General features: G+C 44.0%; 2 protein-coding genes across 3 annotated transcripts in view; both read left to right on the forward strand.

Moving 5' to 3' along the window:
* Window positions 1-30: 30 nt before the first annotated feature.
* Window positions 31-14,229, forward strand: SCPEP1 (serine carboxypeptidase 1). Its single transcript, XM_041409314.1, has 13 exons — window positions 31-137; window positions 1,091-1,236; window positions 2,118-2,207; window positions 2,908-3,063; window positions 3,525-3,599; window positions 3,798-3,870; window positions 4,794-4,831; window positions 5,014-5,142; window positions 6,601-6,685; window positions 7,462-7,575; window positions 8,195-8,332; window positions 9,657-9,820; window positions 9,930-14,229. The coding sequence occupies exons 1-13, from the start codon at window positions 86-88 to the stop codon at window positions 9,993-9,995; spliced, it is 1,326 nt and encodes a 441-aa protein (XP_041265248.1). The 5' UTR covers window positions 31-85; the 3' UTR covers window positions 9,996-14,229.
* Window positions 14,230-19,874: 5,645 nt separating this feature from the next.
* Window positions 19,875-27,540, forward strand: part of RAB11FIP4 (RAB11 family interacting protein 4) — a 112,522-nt gene continuing 104,856 nt past the window's right edge. For both annotated transcript variants that reach the window (XM_041409293.1, XM_041409294.1), the window contains exon 1: window positions 19,875-20,125. In XM_041409293.1, the coding sequence (XP_041265227.1) occupies window positions 19,982-20,125 (144 nt within the window). In that variant the 5' untranslated portion in view covers window positions 19,875-19,981. The remainder of the gene's footprint in view (window positions 20,126-27,540) is intronic.

A 27,540-nucleotide genomic window follows, 5' to 3' on the forward strand; every position in this document is an offset into this window, starting at 1 on the left:
AGAGGCGGAGGAGGCGGGCGCGGGGGGCGGTGCCTCAGGGCGGGCCGGGCCGGCCGGTCCCGTGACCGCGGGAGCTGAGGGAGCGATGGGGCTGCTCCGGGCTGTGACCGCGCTGTCCGTGCTGCTGCTGGCTGCAGGTACGGGCCGGGCCGAGCCGAGCCGGGATGGGATGGGGACAGGACGGGAGAGAGGGGAGGGGAGCGGAGCGGCGCCGCGTCGCGTCTCCGGGCACGGCGCCTCCGGGCACGGCGCTCCTATGTCCCGCAGCTGCTGCCGGGCAGGGCCCGGGCTGAGCCGCATGAAATTCCGCTTGCTCGGTTGGTAGTCCCGGCGAGAGCAGCAAAGCCTAGCCACCGTGGCCGTGGAAAAGCCTTATTGCTCCTGCTCTAGTGCGCTGTTGCCTTCTGCCCTGATCCCTGAGATTAAGGGATGGAGTGTCAAAGGTCTGTTCCGTGTCCTAGATGGACGGTAGATTGACTGCGTAAGTGACCAGACTTTACTGACTTAAATTATATTTTGGATTCCGTCAGAAGTGACCCTCTGTCTGTCTGCAGGTGCTCTCCTTGGGGACTGTGAAGTGGCGCGGTCCCCGCAGACACCGGCTCAAAGCGCTGCGATCAGTTCAGCTCCTCGGCTCATGGAGCCAATGGCTCTAAAGCTGCGGGCTCGATCCCCGCCCGGGCCCTTCGCTAAACTCGATCTTTTTAGGTCCCTTTCAACTCAGAATATTCTGTGATCCTTGTCGAAATTGCAGCTGGTTATGGGAGTTATTTCACTGCGGCTGTGCCTTCAGCCCAGGCCACTTCAAGAACAAATTATTCCAGCAATTGGGCAGTTATTCCGGCGGCAGCTCTAACGCCAGGCTCTGATAAGGCAGCACTTAATTACACACTTCATTCATTGACAATAACTCAGCTGTGGGTGGGGGTGTAAGTATAGGCAGGTTTCTTATAGTAATTTCTTTTAATAGTAGTAGCACTTCTCATTATCACACCCAAGACTGAAATGTAATGTTTTGGAACAATTCTGGTGGAAAGTCCAAAGCTGAGTCTTTTTACCTAGTTGCTTATTACTGTTATTTCCCCTCAAGGTGTAGTTCTGAGGCAGCCCCAAGAGCCCAAAGAGGTGTGGGGATATGTGGAGGTTCGGAGCAAGGCCCACATGTTCTGGTGGCTCTACTATGCAAATAACCCAACCAAAGACTTCACAGAGTTACCTCTTGTCTTATGGCTTCAGGTAAGGTTTGGTGAGAGACACCTAAGTGATAATTCTTTCCATCTGTGGCTGGTTCAGTCTGATATCTGATATTGTGCAGCTCTACAGAAACAGAATTTAAAACTGCCTTGTTCTAAATACCTTGCCTTGTGAGTGAGGTGTTTGGGTTGGGAAAAATAAGGGTGATTTCATTCTGCAGTTGTGGGGTGTCCTCAAGTGCTCACCTTCCATCAAGTTCGATTGTAATACAGAGGTTGTTCTTATCTTCATACAACTGTAGTGATTTTTGTGCATTGCAATTTCACAGCTCCTTTCCTGGAGAGTTTGAAGTCTAAACAGTGTTCAGAGAGAGAGAGAGTAAATAAAATAATCAGAGATTGAGGTTGATTTCTAAATGGAAACAATCCCGGTTTGATGAAAGTGGTGGCGAGTTCTCCACAGTACATTTCAGAAGTTAATGTTGAATAGAATCACTTGAGGACTTGTTCTTATTCTTTCTGGGTTATTTCATCAGTGTGAAACCCACAAGCTGTACATGCTGATTGAGCCAATGACTTGCAAGGCCCCCGTTAGAAGAGAGTTAACTTTTGCACTCCATATTTGGGGAATAAGGCTTTGAAATCGGGCTCATATAGCAGGCAGCTCACCAGAAGCTCTCACAAGAGGGTGATGCTTCTCTGTTGAATTCTTGCTTTCAGAAATGGCATGTGTGTGCATAGCCCAAGACCATGAGGAACAGAGCCTGCTCTGCAAATTAACATGTAGTGCAAAAGTCATTTCTAAAATTTACAGTCTGTCTTTCTACTTACTGGCTGCTTCTCTTACTGGCTACTTTTCTTCCATCTGTCATGTCTCTGCCATGCTGCCTTTTAACATCTGTGTCATTTGATATTTCCCTGCAGGGAGGTCCAGGATCTTCAGGCTGTGGATATGGGAACTTCGAAGAGATTGGTCCGTTAGACAAAGAAATGAAACCAAGAAATACAACCTGGGTACAGCAGAGTTCAGTTTCTAACTACTGATTACAAATGTTTGTTTGCTTGTGTAAGCAGATGATTACTACACAAAAAAACACAGAACAATTTTTCATTTGAAGTTCAGTAGAACTATAATATTTCAAGTTAAAATATTGTGATTATTAAATTAGCTTATAGGAATGGCCTTGTTTAGAACTGAGGGGTAGATATTAATTTGGTTTAATGAAGTATGTCTGTTCCATGGAACTGTGAAATGCACATGTCTGGGACAGAGCAGGGAAATTGTAGAAAGTGTTATTTCAGATCACAGCTTCATTGTGTGCAGTCACAGAGCTTTGTCTGGGTGGCTGGCAGTGTAAAACCTATGGCTTATAATTACAGGTCCAGCGTGGCCTTCAAGGGAAAACAAATTACAGCTGCCTGTGAAGGTGGAAGTTTAATTGGAGCAATATATTTGTGCTCTGAGTTACCAACAGTCTGAAGTACTCTGGAGTTCCCCTAGGCGACTTCCCTCTGGGTCACTGGCAGTTTTTGGGTGTATTTCTCATTACAGATTTGGCAAATTGAAGGACTTCATGTTGCACCTAATTTTTCTGCAAGTTTTTTCAGGTCCAGGGATTTGCTGGCTCAGTTAATAATTTGTGCTATCAGAACTAAGTTTTTTTTGCTGGTGCTGAACTGAGGGTTTATACAAACCTTCTTTCTGCTTCTGCAGTTGCAGGCAGCCAGTATCTTGTTTGTGGATAATCCTGTGGGCACTGGATTCAGTTATGTGGATGATTGTAGCTTATTTGCCCAAAACCTTACCACAGTAGTTTCTGATATGATGGTTTTTCTTGGAGAATTCTTCAAGCGTAGAACAGAATTCCAGGTAAGTGAATTGAATTCTTGTTTAATGTTGTATTTTTCTCTGCTTTTAAATAGAATTCAAAAAGAATTAGGGAACAGACTTCCAGATGAGCAATGTTTTGCTGCTAGATAGTGTGTGGTGCAAGTATAACCACTGTCTCTTCTTTTCCACATTTCAGAAGTTGTATCTTGATTTTGGGGTTAGTTAGATAAGCATTGGGGTGGATTATTGTCTGTTGAGTGATCCAAACAGCATATATAGGATCACAGCTGCTTATAGTTCCAAAATACTTTAGAACCAACCCCAGCAAGTCACCAGGATGTTATGGAAACCTAGTGTGCAGCTTAAAATAAGAAAAACATTAAATGTTTGATGGTGAGAGGTGAACAGCCAGTGCTGGGTCCTGTGGGATGTGGGAGATGGTTGGAGGTGTCTTCTGCCCTCCATGCAATGAGTTCCTTGTGTGGTTTTTCTCTCCCCAGACCATCCCATTCTACATATTTTCGGAATCTTATGGAGGTAAAATGGCTGCTGGGGTTGCTTTAGAGCTGCACAAGGTAAGTACTTGGAGGATACAGTTCACTTTTCACTATAAAAGTTCTACAAGTACTTTTATTTTCTGGAATACACCATCCCTATTTCCTAATTCACAGTGCTACTTACTTTTTTCACTTAAAGAAAACTGATTCTAGAGTCATGAATAGCTAAAATTTAATTCTTGGTGTTTTGTTTTGTTTTTCCTCTTATTCACGAAGGCTGTTCAAAAAGGGACCATAAAGTGCAATTTTATGGGGACTGCTCTTGGAGACTCATGGATTTCTCCTTTGGGTATGTTTAAACTCTTCAGACTGTTGATGATTTGTTGTTGTCATTTTGTTTTGTTGGGTGTTGTAATCACTCCATGAGTGCCTGAACTCAAAAAGGCCATCCCTGCCTGAAGTGAATTAACACTCTAGTGAGTTTGGTAAATCAGAAATAAATACTGCAGACTTGCAAGTCTTCTTGTGACTGAAGGCTCTCTTTTTAGAATGTATCTAGATTAGGAAAAATCAGAGAGCAAAGGCAACAAGGAGCACACTTGTATCTGAAGTGGAAGGATGGCAAAATGTCCCTGCCCATCTCCACAGCCTGTGAGGTGTTTTGTAAGAGTCCTGTGCTGAAATGTGGCTGCCAAGTGATTCACAAGGCTGCAAGTGAGATTTGTGTCTGGTGGAGGATAAAAAGCAAATTAAAGGGCTCTTGGTCCTTCAGTGGTATTGGCAAGGGCAGGCTTCACAGATTCTCTGCAGCACAGAACAATACCAAGCAAACTCTTATCTGTCTGCCATCAGCTGATCCTTGAGAATTTGCAAACAAAGCTGTTATAAAACAGATTTGTTTTATAACTTAGTTTTTCCCTTGTGACTTTTCAAACAGATCAGTTTAGATAATTCCCATCCTCTTGTTAGACATCTGGTAATGTGCTGCAGTGCTGGGGGGAGATCATTTTGGTAAAAACATGTTGGTTGCTTTAAATAAATTTCACTGGTTAACTCCTAAGGGGTTAATGATGTTGCAGGATTTGTAAAGAACCTGCTCTGTGGTACATAACCTTAGGAGTAAAGAGAGCTTACTGTACCTTTTTACTGATTAATTCATCTCCATTTATTTTTCTCATAAATATTGTTTCCCCAGTAAAAGAGAAGTAAGTTAAATCTTATGTCAATAATTGATTGCCAGTTTGATGTTTGAAATCTGTTCTGTTTGTTTAGACTCTGTGCTGTCCTGGGGACCCTATCTTTACAGCACTGTAAGTACTTTCTTAAACTCTTGGTCCTCACCTGATCCCTGTGCTGCCATACAGTACAAATGAATGTTGAATTTTAAGATTACATCTTGGCCTGAATAAAACCTCGAAAGCATGGAGGCTGTTAGCAATAAATGGATGTGGAATTGTAATTGAAGCTGTCCTTCTTTGTGTTTGTCTTCCAGTCTCTCCTTGATGATAATGGTCTAGCAGAGGTGACTGCTGTTGCCAAAGAAATAATGGATGCAATAAATAAAAATCAATATGGGCTGGCTACTGAGCTCTGGGGCAAGGCTGAAGGTATCATTGAAGAGGTGAGATCTTTGACCAACATTAAGCACTAACTGCTGTCTGGGGAGGCACATGATTTCAAGTTATCCTTTCTGTGAGTGCTGAGCTGGCATGAATTCTTCAACCCTCTGCCCAGTCATTTTTGCCAGGATTTGTTGATCCCAGTGCTGATATAAAGGAATGTTTGCTATGCCCTGCTGGGGGACTGACAGAGAAAGTGGGCAGGACAGCCCTTGTGGTCTTCCAGTATTGCACTGAGGTTTCAGCAGACAGCTAGTCCTCTTGATTCCACAGTTTCAATTTAAATAAACTCTTATCTCCTGGAAAGCTTTGAATATTGACAACTGCACCCACCAAGACACAAACTTGAAGTTAAGCACACATCTCTATTTGAAGAACTACAGTAGGTGCACAAGATGGAAAGGAACCTCAAATTATGGTCTGTTACTGTGGGTCACTGCATCTCCTTACTTAGAAAGTTCCAGCATAAAAGACTGGTAAAGTTTTGCTTTGGTTTCTCCTGTTAAAAGGTTGCTTCAAAATCTCATTCTTGGTTGCATCTCATTCTTTAATGCACATAAGGCTCTGGCTTCCTTGGACAGAAAAGCTAATCTGGAGCCACTTCCTTTTTTTCTTTTTTTTTGGATATTTTTTGGGGTTTTTTGCTGTGATTCGTAACTGACAGAGCCTTGCAGATAGTTGGTTTCACTTCTTGCTTTTCAGGAGGAGCTTTTGGTTCCTGTTTTACTTTTCAAATCTACTTGGCTTCCCCTCTCAGTTGTGATGGTGCTGGCAGGTGAAGGCACTGTAGTTCTTGTGCAGTTGCTGTTGTGAGCTGATTTCTGACCTAAACATCAGAACTTTAAAAACCCAAAAATCAAGTAAAGCAGGGCTTCAAGAATCTGGAGTAACTTCTCTAATGGCAGCACTGTTCACATTTGTCCTTGGATTCAGTCAGCCTCTGTCAGCTGCATCAGAGCTGCCAATCTGCAGTGCCTGGGCACATCCAGCTGTCAGCAGCTCCAGAAGAGGGGTGGCTCATACCCAGCACCATGTTCTCGAGGAAGCATTTTAGATTTTGGAGGATTGTAGGTTGGAAGGATGTTGAGCAAGAGCAGCACCAGACCAGACGTGGCAGAAGGGGCTGTCTAAAAGCATCACCTGGCACTGCAGCTCTCTGCCATGAGTAATGCAGGGTAAGACTTCCTGTAGCTTCACATCTGCATCAGAGGAGTAAATAACATCTCTGGCACAACCCATGTGTGAACAATACAGCCTTGAGGAATCTCTTTCTCACTTCTCAAAGCAAATGTAGAAATGAAGTTTTTCCACAAGTATCTTCCTGGTGTAAAGTAAAGTAACAAGGTCCTTTATTTAGGATTTACTTTTTTTTTTTCGTCTTTTTTCTTTTCAGGAAGGATTGTTCTTCGTCTCTGAGAAATGTTTTTATTAGCATTACTGAAATTATCTTGTGTTTTCAGAACACAGACAATGTGAACTTTTATAACATCTTGACTAAGGAGGTTCCAGAAGTGAAATCAGATGAACAGGAAAATTTCCATCTCAGTAAGTTGTGTTTCAATACTTGAACTTCTGAGGCCCTGTGTGTCCATTCACATACCTTCAGCCCTGACAGAGAAAGAGTTTGAGTGTAGCACATCCTTAAAATGGATGTTGATATTCTCTCGAGCAGAACTTGTTTGCCGTTGCATAAGTAGAGACAGATAGGAATGTGGAACAACCCTATAGATGGCACCTCCACCTATACATCCTGCACAAATTACAGCAAGGAAGCAGTCAGCATAACTGCAACATTGTGTCATGACCTTTTAAGTTACTTCCTCTTACTGTCTTTCATTTCTGTCTTTAAGACAGGACGCCAGTGTCTCATCAGTAGAAACAGTCTGATTAAATTATTGCTCCATCATTTTTGTGCATCAATGTGAAAAACACATGTGTAGAACTTCTTTCAAGCTCTTTTTCTGTTGGTTTCATAAGGGAAGGTGAAATTAACTCTTGAAAGTAAAACATTGCAGCTCAAAAATAACTGGTCTGTTGAGAAGAGGCAAGTGGTTAAAGCAGAAGCTGATGCCCAGAAAAAGTGCAGTGTTAGCTAAAAGTAGGAATGGATGGAGTCTTCCTGTGTCATCCTGCCCTAAATAAGGGTTGACTTCAGTGGTTTCTAGTAAAAGTAAGCAAATCTAGTAAAAGTAAGCAATCTCTGTGGTGCTGCATTTTCATTAGAAAAGGGTTGTTGGCCATGACTGACAGTGAAGAGTGTTGTCTGTGCAGGATGGTGTCTTAAGTGTGCCACTGATCAAAGGGTGTTCGCTGTTTTTCAGTGCGGCTTTACCAGCGCCATGTCAGAAAAATGCATCAGAGCAGCCTTGATGAGCTGATGAATGGGCCCATCAGAAAGAAGCTGATGATCATTCCTGACTGTGTGAAGTGGGGAGGTACTTTCCTGTGTGCTAGTGTGCACCTGACGAGTTCATTCCCACTGTTTTACAGTATTGCATCCTGTAGGAAAATACTCTGGCAACTGGTCACACTCAATTGTCCTTGTCCATGGGGCTAAGGAGGGGATTTGTTCTCAGAAATGAAGAAGTCAGGGGGCAGGTCTGTGGGAGCAGGTGTGGTTCTGATTCTGCTGTATCTATCTTTAGCCAAGTAACTAAAAATACAGGAGGAGGGAGGAAGATCCTCTGTATTTCAGGAACTGCTGTCTTTCATGCAGTCTTGCTGAAATTCCTGTTAGTTTTTCTCTGCCAGAAGTCTGGTATCATCTGGCATTTTATGGAGGAGGGGGTGTAAAACAGGCTTAAATGCTGATGTCAGCACTCTGTGTGTCTAAATAGGAGCCAGCAACTACAGCACTGTCTATGAGCTCCAGTGGGAGCACAGCTGCTGTCTGGTCCTCGTGTTCCTCAGACTGATAAATCGCTCCCACTTTTGGCTAGGATTGTTTTTTGTGCAGCTGTGAACTCCATTTTAAAGCCTTTAGCCCATGCTTCTGTCCCAACTTGGGGATGACATCCTTCATGACTTAAAATTTGTCTTTTTGGTTCCAACCAGGTCAGTCCAGACAGGTCTTTGAGAACATGGCTGAGGACTTCATGAAACCTGTCATCGATATCGTTGATCAGCTTTTGGCAGCCAATATCAGTGTTACAGTCTATAATGGGCAGCTGGACCTCATTGTTGACACCATGGGTGAGGAACTTCTTCACTGGGGGTGGAAACAGAACATGTGATGAATAGAATGTGGAGCTGTCAGTATATTGCTACCCAGATTTCTCCAATCTCCTGTGCAAACCTCTTACCTAACTAGCAGTGCTTAAATACTACAGTCATAAATAAGCAGCACTTAGGATGTTTTGCTTATATCCCTCTGACAGAGGCAAATCCTTTACCTGCATTATACTGTTGAGAAATGGATCTGCAACATCAGTAATTGCTTGTTTCAGTGAAGCCAGTAATTCACTTAATCCTCCTGGATAGGCACATAGATGTGTATGTGTGTATGCTCATTCATAGGCAAAGAATGCTGGTAATTAATGAGGGAGGGTGCAGTGGAAGAGTGATCACACCTGCTCTCATTGTAGCCTCCTGCACACCTTGGGCTTTGTTTGCTGCTTGGAAGATGCTGGTTTGGTGCAGGGGTAGTTTGGGAGCCAGGCCAAGTGCTGCTGAAATGCCTAACAAGGGTGCTGTGTGCCCTTCTGCTCGTCTTTTCTCACAGAGTTAAAGAATCAGCAGTCACAGACTCCACAAACACCTTTCTATGTTGTGAAAGGCTTTATTCCTTCTATGTCTCTGTCCACTTAGATATTCAGATGCCCTTCATGAACAACACAGCAATCAATAAATCCAAGAAGCATGGTATTTAGGCTGTCAAAACAGATTGGCAATTAGTGATGCTCCAGTTTATCACATTTTCTTCTAAAATTGAGCTGTAGTTAACATGTAAATTCTTCCAGCAGTTCCCAGGTAGGCTAAAGTTTTGTCCTCCTTCGAGTCTTAGAATTGATCTTGTTGCTGTCTTGACCTCCACCTTCTCTAGCAGCACCTGGAAACAGAAAGCCTTTTCAGCCTCTTCTCAATGAGTGTCCAGCAAAGAGAGAAACAGTAGCTCTTCTGATTTCCAGGAGGGAGACTTGGTATGGCTGATCCTTCTCCATTGCAGGACATTCAAGGTGTTTGAGGTGCAAAGTGAAATATGTTGGAATTTCTAGGGCTGCAGAGCCTCCAAGCAGCACATGTTCAACTTGTGCAATCCTAAATCCATTTCATACACACCTTCACTGTTTACTTATTCCCTTCTCCCCTCCATTGGTTTGTTTCAGTTTGTCCTGAATTTTCCTAGGCCTAAGAAAATTGGTTTTAGGAGCTGAACACACAGACTCTGTGCTAACTCTGCTGTACTGGTATCTGGTTCAGGGGGTGTCCAGCTGAACTGGACTCCCAGGCTGCTGTGGAACCAAGTATTGGTAATTTCCAAGTATTGGTAGTCAATGCTATCTCTTATTTCCAACAGGCCAGGAGGCATGGATCCGGAAACTGAAGTGGCCTGATTTGGAGCAGTTCAGCCAGAAAAGGTGGAAGGCACTGTATGTGTCTCCAGAATCTACTGAGACAGCTGCTTTCCACAAGGCCTATAAGAACTTTGCTTTCTTCTGGATTCTCAAGGCTGGGCACATGGTAAATAATGAAGTTCTTGGGGTGGAATACAACAAGACTGAAGATGTGTGTGTGGCTGCTGTCTGCTTCCTTATAGCAGCTGCTTATCCTGTGCTTTTCTCCATGCTAGGTACCAGCTGACCAAGGAGAGATGGCACTCAAAATGCTCAGGATGGTGACTCAGCAGCAGCACTAGGGAAGGGAGGACATCTGGTCTGACTTCCTGTCCAGCAGCAGGGCTCTGGAGGAGTGTGAATCTGGATCCTAAGCCAAAGGAGGCACAGTGGCTGTTTGGGCACACAGCCTCCCTCATCTTGCTGCTACTGTGCACAAGTGCTTGTGGAAAGGTGTTTTTTTCCTTGAATGAGTTATTGCTTTTGGATTTTTTAAGCTGTGATTTGCTGCCTTAACACTGTTCATAAATGACTCTTCCAGAGGGAAGTCCCCTGTCATAAAGAACAAGCCTTGAACCTTTGCCTTGGAAGGATTTTGTGCTCTTGCCCTTCCCTGAATGCTCCTTTATCTGTTTGCACACCAAGAGTAAAACTGATTTGACTTCATTTGCTCTGTGTTCCTCTGGGAGAGTTGATCTGCTTCATGAGGCTGTGGAATGTTCCTTCCTTTGTCCTCAGGCTTGAGTCACCTGGCTGGATTCAAGATGAAGACAGAGGACCTGCCCTAGAGGAATCACAGTCCATCTCATCTTGCTGAGGTGCCTGAATTAGGATCCAAGATTCTTCAGACTTCCTGTGCTCTGGAGAGAGAAAAACATCCCACAGAGGAGGATTTGTCCCTTTTCATCTGAGCATCTGTTTCTTGTTTCCATTCTTCTTAATGCCTACTGCTCAAACTTTGCCTTTAACACCTAAAGCACATCCAGCAGGAATTCCTGCTATTCTGTATCCTGAAGCAGAAGGCCTGTTAATACCCTCTTGTACCAAAGAGTCCCAACAGACAGAAGCTTCTTAAAACCTTCTGGGTTTAGCCAGAAAGAAAGGAGCGTTATTTAAGCAATAACAGCATAATTCTGAAATACTATAGGGCTGTTAAAAAGAAGGATACACAAAATCTTAATCCATGTCTTTTGGAGAGAAGTCTTGCAGAGACCTATTATTTTGAAACATTTCTCTTTTTATAATACATAGTCAAGAAGAGACTTGGTCAGACATCATTTGACTTTTGCTATGGAGCATGAAGTAGTTGTTTTTTATTGGTGTCTGATAGGAGGCACAACAGCTCCTTCCAGCTCTCAGAATCCTAAATAAATAACAACCTCTCACTTACTCCAGCCACTGAAACTGTCATGAAATACCTGATAGCATTGTCTTAGCAAGAACTGAGGCACTGTTCTGGTTAGGGCAAATTGCTGAGGAAACTCCAAAAGGGGTCCCTCTAGAAAGGAGATTCAAGCCCTTCCCTCTACTGGTTTGGGAAAAATTTCCTTGGAGAAAAGTGGGGAAAAAACTGTTTCTTTAACAAGCAAAGTATTCACAAGCATAACAAAATACTATTAAGCAATAACACCTCTCTCTGTTCTGAAGAGATGGCAAATTCAGGAAGTCCTTGTTGTGGGGTGTAGCTTGGCTTGCTCAGTCTGTTATCAGTCCCTCTGAGGCTGGAAAAGGCTGTCCCAGGCCCAGGTGGGCCACAGGTGTGAGTCCCAGTGTTTTCTGGATTTTCAGTCCAGAGCAGGTTTGAACAGTTCCAAGAAAAAAAAAAAAAAAGTAGCACACAGTCCAGGGGACTTCACTGCCTCAGCTAGCTAAAAAAATTAACTAAAAAGCAAAGGAGAGCTCTCTCCTGCTGTCTGTCCGTGCTGCAGACAACACAGTCCAGGAGAAAAAATGCTGAAGCACTCTGTCTCTGTTTTGAAAACAACTGCCTCAGACATTTCACTGCTTCTCCTTCTCCCCCCACTTCACTCTCAGATCTAGTTTTAAAGGTGCAAAGCTTATTTCTGGGCCGAATAGACAAATGGGGATACAATTCAGCATCATAAAGTAACTCTAGGACAGGAAAAAGGCTGTGTGAGCATACATGCAATCAGCCAGCAGCTGCACTATTGGTACCTAATAATTGCTTTCCTCTTGAGAACTTCAGCAATGCAGATCCAGATTTGTTTTTTGAAATACTTTTTTCAATAAATAGGTCTAATCTATCTCTCTTCAGCATCACATTGATTTCACTGCTTGAAAACGACATTATTTTCTGTTTTGGCTTTTAGGTGAACAGAAGGAGGTTGCTACCAGTGTATAAATTTGCATATCTGCATTCTTTTAATATTTTTAAATAATTTTCCTAGCAAATCAGTATGTTTTTGCCTGGGTAATGTGTGGTTTGGGCTGGGATGGAGTTAATTTTCTTTCTAGTAGATAATATGGGCTATGTTTTGGATTTGTGCTGGAGATTGTTGATAACACAGTTGTGTTCTAGTTGTGGCTGAGCAGTTCTCACAAGGCCTTTTCTGCCCTCACCAGACCCCGCCAGTGAGGGGCCTTTTGGGAGCACAAGGAGTTGGAGGGGACACAGCCAGGACAGCTGGCCCTGACTGACCCAAGGGACGTCCCAGGCCTGGTGGTGTCATGCTCAGCTGGGGGAGAAGAAGGAATGGGGGACACTGGGGGTGATGCTGTTTGTCTTCCCAAGTAACTGCTGCATGTGATGGAGCTCTGCTCCTTGGAGACAGCTGCACTCCTGCCTGCCCATGGGAAGTGGTGAATGAGCTCCTTCTTTTGATTTGCTTGTTGCCTATTAAACTCTCCTTATTTCAACACAAGAGTTTTCTCACTTTTACCTTTCAGTCTTTCCCCCATCTGTCGTGGGGGGAAGTAAGTGGGCAGCTCTGTGGTGTTTGTTTGCTGGCTGGGGTTAGACCATGACAGCAGTTTGAGTTGGCTGCTCCTCAGTCCTGTTATGTACAGCATTCTGCATTAATCCTAAATTAATACTATAGGGCCTGAGAGAGGAAAATAGTTGAGAAGGTGGTCTCTTCAGAAAGCAGCATTTAGTGCTGTTCTCACCTCTCTTTATCAAATGGGACATTGATTCAATTGCCCTGTGCTGGTGCTCAGTCACAGGCTTGAGGCATCTGTTCCTTTTTCTGCTTTGTTTTAGCTTCAGCAGGTTTTTCTGTTGGCAGAGACAGCTTGTGAGGAAAAAAGATAGTGTCAATAAGGCTGGTGGTAACGATTTGTTGGTTATAGGGGCTATGCCAAATCTAAATGTGCTAGAATAAAAACACTTGCTTATTGAGTCAGGCTGTTAACTAGGGTTCATTTAAATGCAAACAACAAAGCAGCAATCCATTAGCATCAAGGAAGATTCGTTTTACTCCAGTAAAGGCTTTGTCACGGGTGTGTCACAGCTCTGGATCATCACAAAGGTAGGTCACCTGTCCAGCAGATGCTCTAAGAAATCAGTTGCTTTGAAAGGAGTTCAAGTCCTGCTGTGTATCTGATTGGCAGTGACATCATTTGTGCACTTTGATTTCATGCACTGTGCCTTTTCCAGATGAGGGCAGTCACTTGGCAAACCCATTAGAGTGATTCATGCTAAATATTAATAAGATATTTTACAGATGCTGGATCAGTCAGAAGAAAACAGCCCAGTGTTTGTATTTCATCCTCTGCAGCTGCAGGCTCTGATTGCATAGGTAGCCTGACAGACACTGACTTATTTTGCTCACCATCAGTTTAAGTTAATTTTCACAGAAACAGATCTCTGTTAACAATCAGTAATTCAGCATGCTGCTTCAGCATGAACAGTTTTGGCTTTCTATAACAATCTACCTTCTCCAAGCCAGAGAAAGAAACCTAGAAGTTTCTTTCAAAGCCACAGCAAAAGAAGAATGTCTGTGTACTGAATCAAGATGGAAATCTTGGAGCACTTCTTTATTGTCATGTTGTGTCTATTATCCTGTAAATATTCTTATGTATGGCAGCACAATTTTTATGTGTCACTTCTGAACTCTGAGATATATTAATAATTTTCCAGAAGGGATTCAGGAATCGAGTAGCAATTTATCTGGCCCACAAACTGATGCAGAAACAGTAAGAACTTCAATAGAACAGAGTTCGCCCTCACAAAGTTTCTCTGAACCTGCTTTTAGCGTTTGCTGTATGATAGACTTGATAGTTAAGGAGTAGTTACAGGTCTTGTGGAGGAACAATGAACCATTTGGTCATTGCTTGGAGAGGATTTTTCCTTTGTGGTGGGTGTTTGAGGTAGGAGAGAACTGTGTTGGCAGGAGAAGGGGTGTGTTAGCATGAACAGCCTAATGCAGCCGTTTTCAGCCAGTCACCTCAAACATTACCAAGGAAAGCAGAGCATCCTTACATATTTCATATATTGGCCATTACTCTTCATTGTGTTTAAGTAATTCAGTGGCAAGCACTAGCATAATTGATTTTTGAATTAACTACAGCAATGGTCTAAACCAGTTGGGAATACTGCTAAGCCATGTCCCACCCATAGGGGACTTTAGAACTTCCAGTACTGGTCTGAAATGCTCCTAAAGTGGTAATCTTCAGGACATGCCTTTTTTATTCCCTCCTCCTAACTTACTTGAAGCTGGAAAATAAGGCACTATAAGGGCACAGCACTGTGTCTCAGGAGACCAAAAACATAGATTCCAGCTAATGTGTCAGCTCTGCTGTTCAGTATTTCCATCTCATTATTGCACAATTCTGGATGCAAATAACACTTGTGCTAAGGAAGGTTTAGGATGTAGGACTTCCAAATTTCTCTTGGATGTCATGTAGGCAAACACAAGTACAGATTCACAGGGGACTTGAAAAAAACAAGGCCAGAGTGACTGTACAGCAGAGAGGCAAACATCACACTTTTACTGAAGCTGGTTCAAATCCAAGAGCTCATTTCTCTTCTCCCCTAGTTTATCCTCCAGTTTCAACACCAACATGTATAGGTAGATACTGTTCTGAATAGGGCTGTGTCAGTTTTTAAATGCTGTGAATCCTCTAAGAGACAGCTGGAATAACTCCATCTGCAAGCTGTAGTGCCTAGACTTGACAATGCCCCCTGTCATTTTTGAAGGCAGCTATAAAGGTATAAAGTTCATCTGTAATGGTATAAAGGTGCTAGAATCAGCCTGGTTAAGCTGCTTTCCTGTTGCTTCTCTGGTCCTGAAGTGTCTTTTTTAGGGCTATTTCTCTATGAGCTGGGTGCAGAGTGTCTTTGAACCAGACTCTGCTCATCAGCATTAGCCCCACTTGGCCTGTGGATGGTCACAGCAATAATGGTGCTGCACCTACATTCTCCTGTGTAAATCGTTTTGTTCTGTTCTTTATCTCCCATTATCAGCCAGCTTGGACTCATCTCCCTCAATCTGTTTGGAGACAACACAAGTGACAACTGACAGTAATATCAGTATGGTATACCATGTTCTAATTTTATTATTCTCTCCCATTTCTGTTTGCTGAATACAGCAATAACTGGGAATAAAATTCCTGTAGTCAGCTCTACTAAAACTGCAGATGGAACATATGTATTCAGATGTTGGATAGGACAAAATAAACAAAATTATAGAAACTTAATTTAAAGCAGTAAAAGATGACTTTCAAGTGTTCATATGTTGTGTTATGGGTGAGTTAGGCTAAAAAAATAGACTGGCTGGTGCATCCTCAGTCTGTTACAGCTGCTAGATGATTTTCTAGATGATTCATTCATTTTTTAACAAATTGAGGGAAGGAAAGGAGGGGAAAAAAGTCTTTGGGAATCTGGGGCTTAGTTCTATTAACGTGATTAATGTCGTTTTCTTGTTAGAGCCAGAGAGGAATGTCTGTGTCACTTGACAGCCCTCTTTTGGGGCAGAAGTTGAAAATACCTTGTCTGCTGCTACTACACTGGGTCTGCTTTTCAGTTTTCCTGGAGCTTTAAACATTTTATTGCTTTCAAGAGGTTGCCAGATGCAATTGTATGTTATAATCTGAGGGAAATGCAAGCCTGCCCAATTATTTGGAGCTGGTCAGAGAAAAGTGGGCAGGTGCTGTCCTTTCCCTGAGGCAGCAGAGAGGTTTCTGGAAGGTACCGAGAGGTTTGGCTCCAGGGCATCTGGAGGACTGTGGCATGTGGAAGAGGAGCAAATCTTGTCCATTCACCTCGGTTTTACATTTTATTCTTCTTGCCACCTCGGCAGGGGGATGCCTTGGGCTGGTGACAGACGTGCAGTGGAGTGACCGGCCACTCGGTGGAGTAAGGAGACCTCGGAATGCCAGGGGAACACTGGCATTGGCACCTGCAGCCCTGGTGCTGTCCCTGGGAACACCAGGGAATATTCGTTTGACCCTATGAATTCCCAGTGGAATCGGCTTTATGGGAACCTCGACAGAGGATTGTTTATTTTAGCCCTAACTTCGGGAGAACGGGTAGTTTGGTCTTTGTGCAGTATGTGTGCTGTAAGAAACAAATAAGGCATTAATGTGTTTGAATCGAGTGCAGTTGCTCTCTAGCTGGGCTCATCTCACAGAGTTTTGCTCATGCCTAATTCATAATTGGTAAGAATGCTGTCGAAATCAAGCAAGAGAATTCATACTGTGTAAAATTAATCCAGTAAAACTTTTACAAGGTGAGGTCCTAGAGCATTAAGAAAATTTCAAAGGAAGATCCTTGCTTGTAGAAACATTTCTCCAAAATTTTTAAGTTTTGTTCTTGCTGTTTAACTTTTTATAATAGAAAAAATAGATTAGAGGAAAGGCAGTAAAAAAAATCAAGTATCTTGCTTCTGTTCCAAACTTAATTAAGCTAGTAAGCTGATTATTTCTGCCTGTTACCTGTTGTTTGTGACATTAAAAGAGAATGTCCAGTTGATAAAGTACATCTATTATATGTGGTTAACCAGTGCAGTCAATGGGAAACAGGATTTGATTCAAAATACAGTAAAACTATGAGAAGCCAAATATTCAAGGAGGGCTATATTGTGTGTACTGTAAAGAGAAATTGTACTGTGAAGCTGTTCTACTACTCAGTCACTCTGGATGTGACTGGAACACAACCAGAATTGTAGATAGGGCCATCAGCCCTGGGGAGTGCCCTCCTTAGACAGTGTTTCTGACACCAGATTACAATTTGCTCTCTGAGTGGAACTGACATTGATGGAAAAGCAGCTGATTGTACAGAAAGCCTGCAAATGACAGCCATGGTGTGTGGTATGCAATGAAATATTTCCTCTTGAACTATTTATTCTTAGCATGCAAATATGGTAGCACTACCACTAGTCATATTTCAAATTCTAGAAGGAAACTAGAGTGGCAGTATGTAAAATACTTATTTCGCATAGTTCATGAGTCAAATGGAGAAGTTGCCAATTATCTCTGATTAAACAGGTAGTTAGATATATCAGTAAGGAAAAATAGCCCACTGGTGCATGTCCTACCTCAAACTGGAGAAGCAGGGATGAGCAAGGAGTAATGCCAGCTACACACCTGGAAATAAAAAACATCCTCCTGGATTCAGCCCTAAAAATTTCACCTTGGCAGAGCAGCTGCCCAGCAAGTGGGTGGCAAGTTTTTGGTTCATTGTTCTGATTTTAGCTCCCTTAAGACACCCCCAGCTTTAAGATCACAGACCCTTACTGACAGCATCTCTCATCCCAATTCTCCCGTGTTCAGTGCTATCAAATCATCTCCCAGCTGCCAGGTATTTGCTCCACATATTCAGCTGTCTGTAATGACAGCTTCTACAACCTTTCCACCTCTCTTACCAGCTTCATTCCAGTGCTTGCTGGCACTCAGGCTGTCTGTGGCAGTTTTTGGACTTCAGCACTAATTCCTCAAGCCACAGTGTCTAAACCCAAATCTTCTTCTGCATCCACCCCTTCCAAATTAGTGCAAGATTGACACAGATTTTAATGATGACAGTTTTTGATCTAAATCCATGTTGCCCCTTACTTGCATAACTAGACCAAGTTCCTTCATCTTCCAGCAGAAGATAAAGGAGAGTCAGTGGAAATTAACTGGATTTCATGAAACTGAGCACAACCCCTCTGAGGTGTGAGAACTCTTCCTCTGGTCATGACAAACAGGAATATTATTTTTTAAATTTTTTTCCTACCACCATGTTTATTGTGACTCCACTTCCCAGTGTGGGCCTGCACAGTTGCCCACCTGCACACAGAGGGGGGAGTCAGAGCAAGGAGTCACTGAGATAACCTCAGCAAGCGAGGTGGGACAGTGACACAGATGTGCTCTGAGCCTTTGAAGAGGTTGAACTGACTTCAGAGCACTTAGACTAACAGGAGCTGATTCCACACAGGTGTCTTCCCACAACTCCAAGGGCTACCACCTCACATATTTCTGAATAGGTGTCCCCAAGGGGTGTGCTGAGCTCAGTCCCCATATAAACTGAAGAGTTCAAGGGTCTCAAGATAAAAGCTAAACATCCCCACATCTCAAGAATCCTGCTCTAACTAGAAAGCTTCAGAGAAGATTGCTGATCAAATATTCTGCTTCCCTTTTTCCTTTCACATCTCCTCATACCTCTTCAGAAATTCGTTGCTCCCCAAGGTTCATATCTGATCTCTGCACTTTGATTTTTTTTTTCTCCCAGACTGGAAAGACCGTTTAGTACATCACTGGGGGAAAGGAGAACTCTTCTGTGATTTTTTTTTTGGTAAAAAATAAAGGAAGATCAAAGTGGCAGAGGCTCTGGAAAGAGGTTCCTTATCTCTCTGAGGTGGATATGTGGGGAATTGTATTGCTGTCAGTGCGTTGTTGATTGACAACGGACTTGCAGGCTACAGGGCTGTCAAGCCAGCCTCTTTCCAAACCCTGAATTTGCACATAAAAGTGATGAGAGACTCGTGCTCAAAGAAATAAAACTTCCTGAGAACACACTGGTTTCTACAAAAGAGATAAATTTGAGCAGATTGCTCTAATCATGGAATTTTCAGGGTTGTTAAGGGCCATATGGACCTCTCCTACTGCAAGAAGCAAATGAATGGATACTGTCTCGATTCAAAACCTGCTGTACTTACATGGTCATTTTAGTTGGACAGCTTTATCAATCACCTACAGGACGTCACTCAGTGATTGATGTCACCTGCACGTAGCATCTACAGCAGGAAAGGAGTGCTGGCAGAGGCAGTGAGTACCTGAGCCTGACTCAGCCAGAGCTCCTTCCTCCCCAAGGGCTGGAGTCATCATGCCTGGTGTGAGTGCAGAACCCAGAACCATCCCGTCTCCCCTCTGTCAGCTCACAGCTGCGGGCTTCAAAGGCAGTCCAAAACACTCTTGAAAGAAAGAAAAGGGGCAGAGCAGAGAGATCACATTAAAACCCAGCCATGGAGCACGGCAGTTGCGGGCGTGTTTCCCGTTAAAGGAACGTTAGCGTGGCTTTAACGAGGAACCCTGCAAAGGCAGGGACCCCCTTTGCGACCCGCTCTGTGTGATTAAAGCGGGCCCGGGCAGAGTCAGTGCCCAGCCAGGCGGGGATCCTTCCCACGGCTCTGCCTGAGCGCACCGCAGCGCGGGGAGCTGCGCTTGTCCTGCTTTGCCTCGATTGCCCCTTAACTCTCTACACTCGGCTTTCCCCCTCTACCCTGGAACTATTCAGACCAGGTTTCTTCTAAGAAAAAATATTGCAGCGTGACTGGTGTTTTATTGGGGTATCGGACTGAGGTACAGAGCGGTGAAGGGGCTGCAAACGGGCCCGTGCGCTGCCGCAGAGCCCGGGGGATGCCCGGCCAGCTGCGTCCCGGGCTGCTGCCCTCCTGCCCACCCTGCCCCGCTCCCCGGGCGGCTTCCCTGCCACCGCCGCTGTCCCCCTGGTCCGCTGTCCCCGCTCTCCATGTCCCCGGTCCCGCTGTCACCCCCTGGTCTCTGAACCCCCGCTCCCGCTGTCCCCGGTCTCTGTCCCCCCCGGTCTCTGTGTCCCCGTCCCGCCCGGCCCCGCCGGGGCCTCCCTGCTGCCCGCGGCGCCCCCTGGCGGCGGCCGCGCCTCCCTCAGCGCCATCCTCCAGCTCTGCCCTATTGTTCTCCCGCCCGTCGCTCCCTCCCTCCGCCGGGGCTCGCGTCCTCCCTCCGCTCTCCTCCATCCCTCCCTCCATCCCTTCCTCCTCCTTCTCGCCGTCGCTCCCGCCCCGCTCCCCGGAGCTGATGTCACGCACCCGCTGAAGGCGCGGGCGATCATGGCTGCTGCGGCCGCGGCCGTGCCGCCGGCCTCCAGCTAATGCCCGCGATGGAGCCGGCCAGCCTGCTGCGGTTCCTGCGGAAGCTCAAGGAGGTTTTCGATGTGTGCGATGAGGATGCGGACGGGTTCATCCGAGTGGAGCACTTCGTCGCCCTGGGGCTGCAGTTCGGCCAGGGGGATGAGGTGAGTGCGGCGACTCCCGGCCCCCGCGCAACTTTCACCTGCTGTGTGTGGCCAGACCCCGCCCGTCACGCACCTCTCCTCACCGCGGCTCCCGTCCCTTCGGGAGCCCCGGCTTCGTGCCTCAGGGCGGCCCGTGCCGCTCCTTTCGGGGTGCCTCGGGCTCCCTCCGTTCCTCGGTGGGTGCCGGAGCCCTGCCCTTGGCGGCCTGGAGCCCCCTGCCCTCAGGGCCATCAGCCGCCTTTCCCGTGGAGCCCTCCCCAAAGACAGCCCCGCTCCCTCTTTCCCCGGGGGTCCCGGAGCATCCCCCATCCCTCGGGGCAGCCTAGACCCCTGGGGTACAGGGACCGGTCACGGTTCCTTTCGAGGGCTGTTTTTATTCCGCTTTTTGTCCGTCCTGGCTGAGCTGAGCTCGGTGGGGCACTGGGAGCGGAGGCGGTGCGGTGCCGGCAGTGTCTGGATAGTCAGGGAAGCACCTGTCCAGGAGCCCCGAAACCGCCCGGAGATGGCTTGGGAGCGAGGGCTCCGCTCATCCGTGCCTCCCTCCAGCCCTTCGGTGACACAGCGTAAATCTGGAGTCGCGCCACCGGTCTCGGCAGAGCGTTGCGTCAGCGGGACCGCTGTAAATCGTGACATCAGTGGAGACGGGAGTGGGATTCGGGCCAGAGGCAATGAGGGCAACGCCGTGCGCTGGCTGGAAACGGTTCCCCTGATTCAATCACGGGCTGCAGCTCCAGCGAAATGAACCAGCGAGAAACGCTTTCCTAGGAGAGCTCTTGGGATGTTACACTTTACTGTTCAATGCTTCACGATGTGCCCCAGCAACTTTGGGTGCCCCGGAGGAGGAGTGAAGTTGGGCCTATGATGAGGTTCAGAAAACCGGTGTCAAACAACCTTTTAGAGTACAATAAAACAAATTAACGTGTGGAGCTAATAAAACAGTGTTTTATAGAGGGATGCCAAAGAGGAAGCAAAGCCAGAGTGAATTCAAGTAATTGTTGGAGCAAATTCTTATTTCTAGCTTGCCACTCGTAGTGAAACACAGCTCGTGAATTAAATCAGGAAATCAGGAGACAGAAGGCTTATCACTTACAGATAGTCACAGGTCTTAAACATTTTCTTAATGAGAAGCTGCAGTTTGTGGTTTTAATGAGCAAAATAAGGAAAAATTAGAAATTGTAACAAGTGTTATTGATTTCGGGTTTATTTCTCTCTTGTATAATTTTATATAAACTAATAGAAGTATTTTTAAATCCTTATTGCAGATAAACTGCATCCAAATTGCTTTTTGCACTACTGTGTTTATTTGGAGTCAGATTCAGTGGCTTTCTTGTGCAGCACTGAGGAAGACTGACAAAATTCCACTGGCTGCTCTGCAGCAGGATGACACTGATGGTCATAACAATCATTTTTGGTTTTAGAAATCTTTCAGGTTGTGAGAGTGGAGTGAGTGTTCTCTAAGATGTGACAGAGGGTTCAGGTGATACTCTCATCAGCTTAGAGTGAATTGGAGTATATTAGTAGAAAACTATTTAAATAGAGAGAAAGAGAAAACTGGAAATCCCAGTAAAGACAGGGCTGGAAAAGTACCAGTTGTCAGTGATAGTTTGAGGATGGGCTGCCTTGCTGGGCAGGCACGGGAGAGAGTGCCAGTGCTGAGAAATGCTTGCTTTGTATTTTGTTCAGTTGTAACTGGCAGTGTTTGATAAGATATTTGTAAAACTGGGACAGAGAAGTCTTATCTATATATCATACTTCTTTATCTATCAGTGTTGTAATATAACTTGTTCTGGTTTAGTTCCCCGTGCCTGGTATGGTTGGTGTTGGAAGTCCCTTGACTTCAAAGGAGCAGCTGAGGGATTTTACAAATGGGATTTGTAAATCACCCAAAGAGGTTTGCTAGTGAAATACAGAATCAATTTTCCAAGTGCAAATTTCCTCCAGGGCAACCACTGTTGGTGAACTACTCTAGTTTAAAGGCTTGTTAAAAGTGAACTTTTTTGTGTGATGAATCACGGTTGATATTTTGAGATGGTGAGAATCTACTCTCCCAAGAAACACAGTACTTCCTACCTTGCATGTGCAGGAACATACCAAGTTCTGTGTGGAAATGCATCTCATGAAATTAAACTGAGGAGACACTATTAGGAAGCAGTTCCCTTTAACACATTAGAACATATTTACTGTCAATGACAGTTAGTTATATTTTGGATTATGCTAAACTTCTTGGGCCTCATCCATCTGGGCTCCCCTTACATTCAAAAGAAATCTTTCCATGAGCATCAGTGAAAGATTGATTTGCCCTCATGTGCAATGAAATATAAACAGAATATTATTCTGTTTATAGAGTTCATCTGGCCACAGGAAGGGTCCTGTTTTGTAGCACTGAGTAATTCTGATACTTGCCAACAGTAGCCTGGGGTCATGTCTATGAAATGAGAGAGTACCTATGAAGGGCATACAGATTTCCATCTCTTCTCTACTTCCTCACAGCCACCACCATCCAAAGTTTGGAGTGTTCAACTAACTTCAGTAGGGTTTGTAGGGCATTTAGCCTTTTCTGGGTTTTTTATTCCTCTTTCTGTTTTTTTTTTTTTTCTTTCTTGTGTATGGTGTGTAGTCAACATGCTGAATTTTATTATTCCTGAAAGATAACAACTCTCTGAAAATTGCCCCAAGGCAAAATTGTTGCAGCAAGGCAGCAGCTTTCCCTTCAAGCAAAGCACTCCTTACCTGCACAGTCAAATAATAAACTGTAATGTTTCTGGTTAACGTTTTTTCTCTTTTATTTTAATGGGTTTTTGAAACCTCTGCTTCTAATAACTTCTAGCAAGTTTGCTTGCAAGCTTTTGCTTTGCCCTGCAAAGCGTGTGGTTCAACTAGAGGAAAAAAGGATTTGGTTGTGTTGATTTGGCAGAGCCAGGAACAGAACCAACTCTCTAAATTCCTGAGTTTAGAGCAGACCTGACTGGCTGTCAAGCACTGCTTGCATATACAAACAGTTGTGGAACTCTGTACTTTTAGGCAGTTGGGCATTCTGGCCTCTGCTCATCCCATCTGACTGTGGGCATTTAACTGAGCTGTCTCCATCAATCTTTCTCCATGGCCACTGATGAGCAATTGAACACTCAGAGGCTGTAGCAGGACCAAAGGATGAAATAATTTCCTCAGAGATGCTTCTTTGTCTCCAGGACAACAGAGACTCCTAGCTGAGACTTTGGGTTCCACGCTTGGGTCTGACTTTCCTCATGAATGGGGTGTTTGCCGTTTGTGTAGAAATCTGAAGAAAGACACCAAGGGCTGTTTCCAAAGCGACTTGACTGGATGGCATGTGCTCACTAGCTAAAGAAACACTTCACATAACACTGAGAAATGCCAAGAGTCGCTCACCATCTGGTTCCCTTTCACTGGGAAAAGAGTTGCAGTACAGCCAAGTGTCTGGGAGCACCGTGAGTGACACGTTCAGCAAGCCCCAGTTCTGGCAGCGGATTGTGTGAATGTGTATTTCAGGGTAGTGCCAGTTGATGTTTCATTATGCCAGATTCTACTTAAACTCCACTCTCAGTTTTAAGCAACAAGTGAAGTAAGCTGAGCGTGTTGACAACTTCTTTCTGAGGCAGGTAAACACCTTTTGGAGGTGCAGACCATGCAGGTGCTCACACAGTCATCTTTGTCGTGGTGAGATCTGCTCATCAGCTTGAAGCAGTGTCACAATTGAAAGGGAACTTCAGCAGCTAAGAAAATGTATGGGCCAATATCAATTATTCACATGAGTGGACAGTAATTCACTAAAAGCCAATGGTTTACTAGTGGTGTAGAACAGAAATAGCTAAAAATCAGTTCACATATTTCTCATGAACAGGTGAAAATTTTTGGCCAAAAGAAACTGTTATAGGGAATGTTTGTTGCTAATTTCAATAATCAGCCCCATTCAGGGCTGAAGTTAAAGGCATCAACCTCAAGTGCTTCCCCAGCAGTGGATTGTAGCTGTGGCTGAGTTTAATAGCACTCCTTGGTGCTTCCTTTTGACTTGCTGTCAAATGTCTCCCAGGAGCTCAGGTTGTCATACTCCAAACAGCCCTTCTGCTGTAACTACACCAGAAGGAGCTTTTCCTGTAATTTCAGGACTGTGATTTCACTGCCTGACAATCCAGAGTCTTTCTGAGGAGTCTGGGTGAATTTCAGTAGTGAATTCACTACTCCTGGCTGTAGTGTTGCAGCTCAGAGTTGCACTCAGAAATTAAAGAAAACAAAATTCCTGTCAGTGTGCACAATGACAGAATAGCTCATACCTTCTTGGTAATATGAGTCTGCAGCCATGAGAAAAAGAGACTTTGGCACTGAAAGATGGAAACAAAAGAGTGTTATCAAGTGATACTGCCATTGTTATAAGGCCATACTTCTTCTTTGCTTTTCCTGGAAATAATTATTGAAAGAAACAATAGAATATTTGCCTAGACAGTATCAAGGATACAAAGAGCAGTCCCACGTGACAGTGTTTTCTAGGCAGCAGCAAGGCTGCTGTGCATTCAGATTCCTTAGAACTCTATTTGCTAATGACCCAGATGTTTAATATAACTTACAATGACTGGAAAAAAATAGAATTCTAAAGTGGAACAGTGGGATACTCAGTTTATGGATTAGTAGAGGTGCAGCCACTGCAGCCTCCCTAATTCAACACGAACTAGCAGTGAATATGTTTAAAATAGCCTTTTGAAAAATGCTGAAACTAAGCATGTATTCCTAAACAGCTGACATAAAGCAAGCTTGGTACTTAGTGTTAATGAAACGTTTGCCAAAGCACTGTGGTGGAGAGAGGAGCTGTAGGTTGGCTGTGCACTCATGAGTTTAATTTGTTATGTAATGTTTGCATTTCAAAGGTAGAGCTCTGAGGGGTACAGCTAAGAACTGATGCATGTACAGCTAAGAATTGATTATTGCTGTGTTTTGCAATACAAGTCAGTGATCTGAAACAGTAAATTCTTAATGCCTGAAGGAAAGGCAATCAATTTTGATAGCAATTCTTGATATTTAAATGACTGTATTTTACCACTACCTCCGTGTTTGCATTTAGCACAGGTACAGTGATACTGTGTTGACATAATCATTAAATGCAAAAGTAAAAAAATGCATGAATGAAGCATAGAAGACAGTGCAGTATGAAAAGTAGCACATGTAAGTGATGTGTTAAAACATTTAGCTGCCAGAAGGGCCAGATATTTTCTATGTTAATTTTTCTCCCTCCATCCTGATTGAGTCCATGCTGTTAAGTTGTAAAATTGGTGTTCTTTGTCTGTGATACGCCTGCATGTTCTCCAGAAATTTGCTTTTGCAAATCCTACAGAGGATTTTGGATTTCTTACATGTATTGATTTTATTCCTCTAATATGATTAAGCTCTGAAAAGCAAATTAAACCAAATAGCTGGAAGGGAAGGGAAGTCTTGGAAGGAGAAAAAGCCACTGCTCTCTAATATTGGTGGGGGTGACCCCCAATACAAAATTTTTTTTGGCTTCTAAATTGCATTGTTACCTGCAATTTAGCACAATTGACTCATACTCAGCAGCAGTGCTTTTGTAGCAATGAAGTGGAAACAAATAAAAGGCCTTATAATGTTTAATGTTTTTATTCTCTGTGCAGTTGACAGTATGGTCTCCTATTAATTTCATCTGATTTTAACGCTGGTGTTTACAAACATTTTTAAATCCTTGATCTGATTTTTGCATCAGACTGTCTGCGCAGGAGTTCTAGCAGTTCTTAAAATAAGCAGTATTTTGGAACACACGTGATCTCAGACCTAGATCCTGGCACAGGCTGCTGAGTAAACACCCATCCCTGAACGTGGTTAACTCAGTGCAGGGTGTGATTAAGCACATGAATGATAAAAGAGTGTCAGACACAATCACTACTACTCCAACATATGGTTTTACAACAGCAGTGTGAGTGTTAACCAAGCATTGTATGATACCCTTCTCCTCAAGATACACGTGAAGGGCCTCACGTGGAGAGAATGCAGATGTTTCTGTGGAGTTGTGTGTGCTGGTTTCATGTTTTGTGTGCAGTTAAAATCATAAATAGCAGGGCTCCTTCCTAAGCCTTGAATCCATTTCAGTTCTGAAGGATGTTCAGCCTCAGAGAACGGTGGGCTCCAAGTGCAAGGGAAACGGGGTCAATGCACAGGGCACAAAATGCAGGCACTGGAAAAACTGCAGTGTACTCCTTGGATTTTAAAGCTGCTTTGGCTGTTTAGTTTGGGTGAAGCATTATGGTTTTAGGGGTCAAGTGAAAAACTTAGAAACAGGTGAGACTTTTCTCTGTTAGGATTCCTGAAATTAGCAGGAAGGGAACTGGAATGGTGTGCTCTGGAATATGGAGGATATTGGCCTGGTGAAATGAGGGGTGTTTCAGAATGATCTACGTCATCAATTTCAGAACGTATATATGTGTTTTTGCAAGTATTCCATAACATCACATATACATCTGCATTACCAAACTTGGGTTTTTTTCTCCTTTGAGGGACATTCTGGTGGTGTTCCATCACCTCCAGCTGAGCTGACCCTCCCCGATGGGATCCAGATGGCTTCTGGAACATGGGATATTATTTTCCAGTGGCACTTCTGTTGTTATGATAAAATAGCCAAACAAACATGCAAACAGCTTTGTCCATGTGTTTGCATGGTATTAAGAGATTTGAGAAACTGTCCTAAAGTATTGGTGACTTGGCTAGTTTAGTAGTAAATGACTATGTGGGCAGTTTTAAGCCTGAAATATAGGATGTGTATGTTGGGATATGTTGCTAAGGCCACTTTTCTCAGTGTTGTAACCTACAGGGAACAGGAGAAACCTGTAGGATAATTTTGCTGCACACTTTATGCAGATTCTTTAACAATTGCTTTATGAGTCTGGCACATTATTCTTGCCTTAAAGAGGTAGGAATGTAATTAACTTCAGCTTTTGGCATTTTTTATAAGTATGATATCTTGATAGATTTCATTTGAAGCTAGCTTTTTATTGACAAAATTTAAATCTGAATATTTGGTAAACAACAATGCTCCAAAACATAAAATTTTGCTTAACACAAAGCATTTTTCTGTTTTCTTCTGAGAAACATGAAAAAGAATAAATGGGTTTGATTTGCTTTACTTGGTAAGAAAGCTGAAAAATCAATTTTTTATCAAGTTATGTATTGAGCAAGTGCAGAGACTTTATGGATGTTGCAGGAAGGGAAAATATGTTGTTCAGTTCTCTGCCTAATGGAGCTGTGTTCAGGTTGCAGTTATGCAGAGCTGTGGGGAAAATAAAGCAACAGGTAAAGCAAAACCATGAGTAATGCCAAGCCATGTAAAAGACTAGACAATGAAATCTGCATGAAAAGAAAATCAGTGGGTTTGTGCAGGAAGTAGGAACAGCTTTAAAATG

This window comes from Onychostruthus taczanowskii, unplaced genomic scaffold, assembly GCF_017590055.1.
Source record: "Onychostruthus taczanowskii isolate IOZ18803 unplaced genomic scaffold, ASM1759005v1 scaffold30, whole genome shotgun sequence".
NCBI classification, from domain to species: domain Eukaryota; kingdom Metazoa; phylum Chordata; class Aves; order Passeriformes; family Passeridae; genus Onychostruthus; species Onychostruthus taczanowskii.

Coding starts and splice junctions, on each gene's coding strand:
- SCPEP1 (XM_041409314.1), top strand. CDS start 86: ATGGGGCTGCTCCGGGCTGTGACCGCGCTGTCCGTGCTGCTGCTGGCT. Junction 1,237..2,117: donor CTCTTGTCTTATGGCTTCAG/GTAAGGTTTGGT, acceptor ATTTCCCTGCAG/GGAGGTCCAGGATCTTCAGG. Junction 3,064..3,524: donor AGCGTAGAACAGAATTCCAG/GTAAGTGAATTG, acceptor TTCTCTCCCCAG/ACCATCCCATTCTACATATT.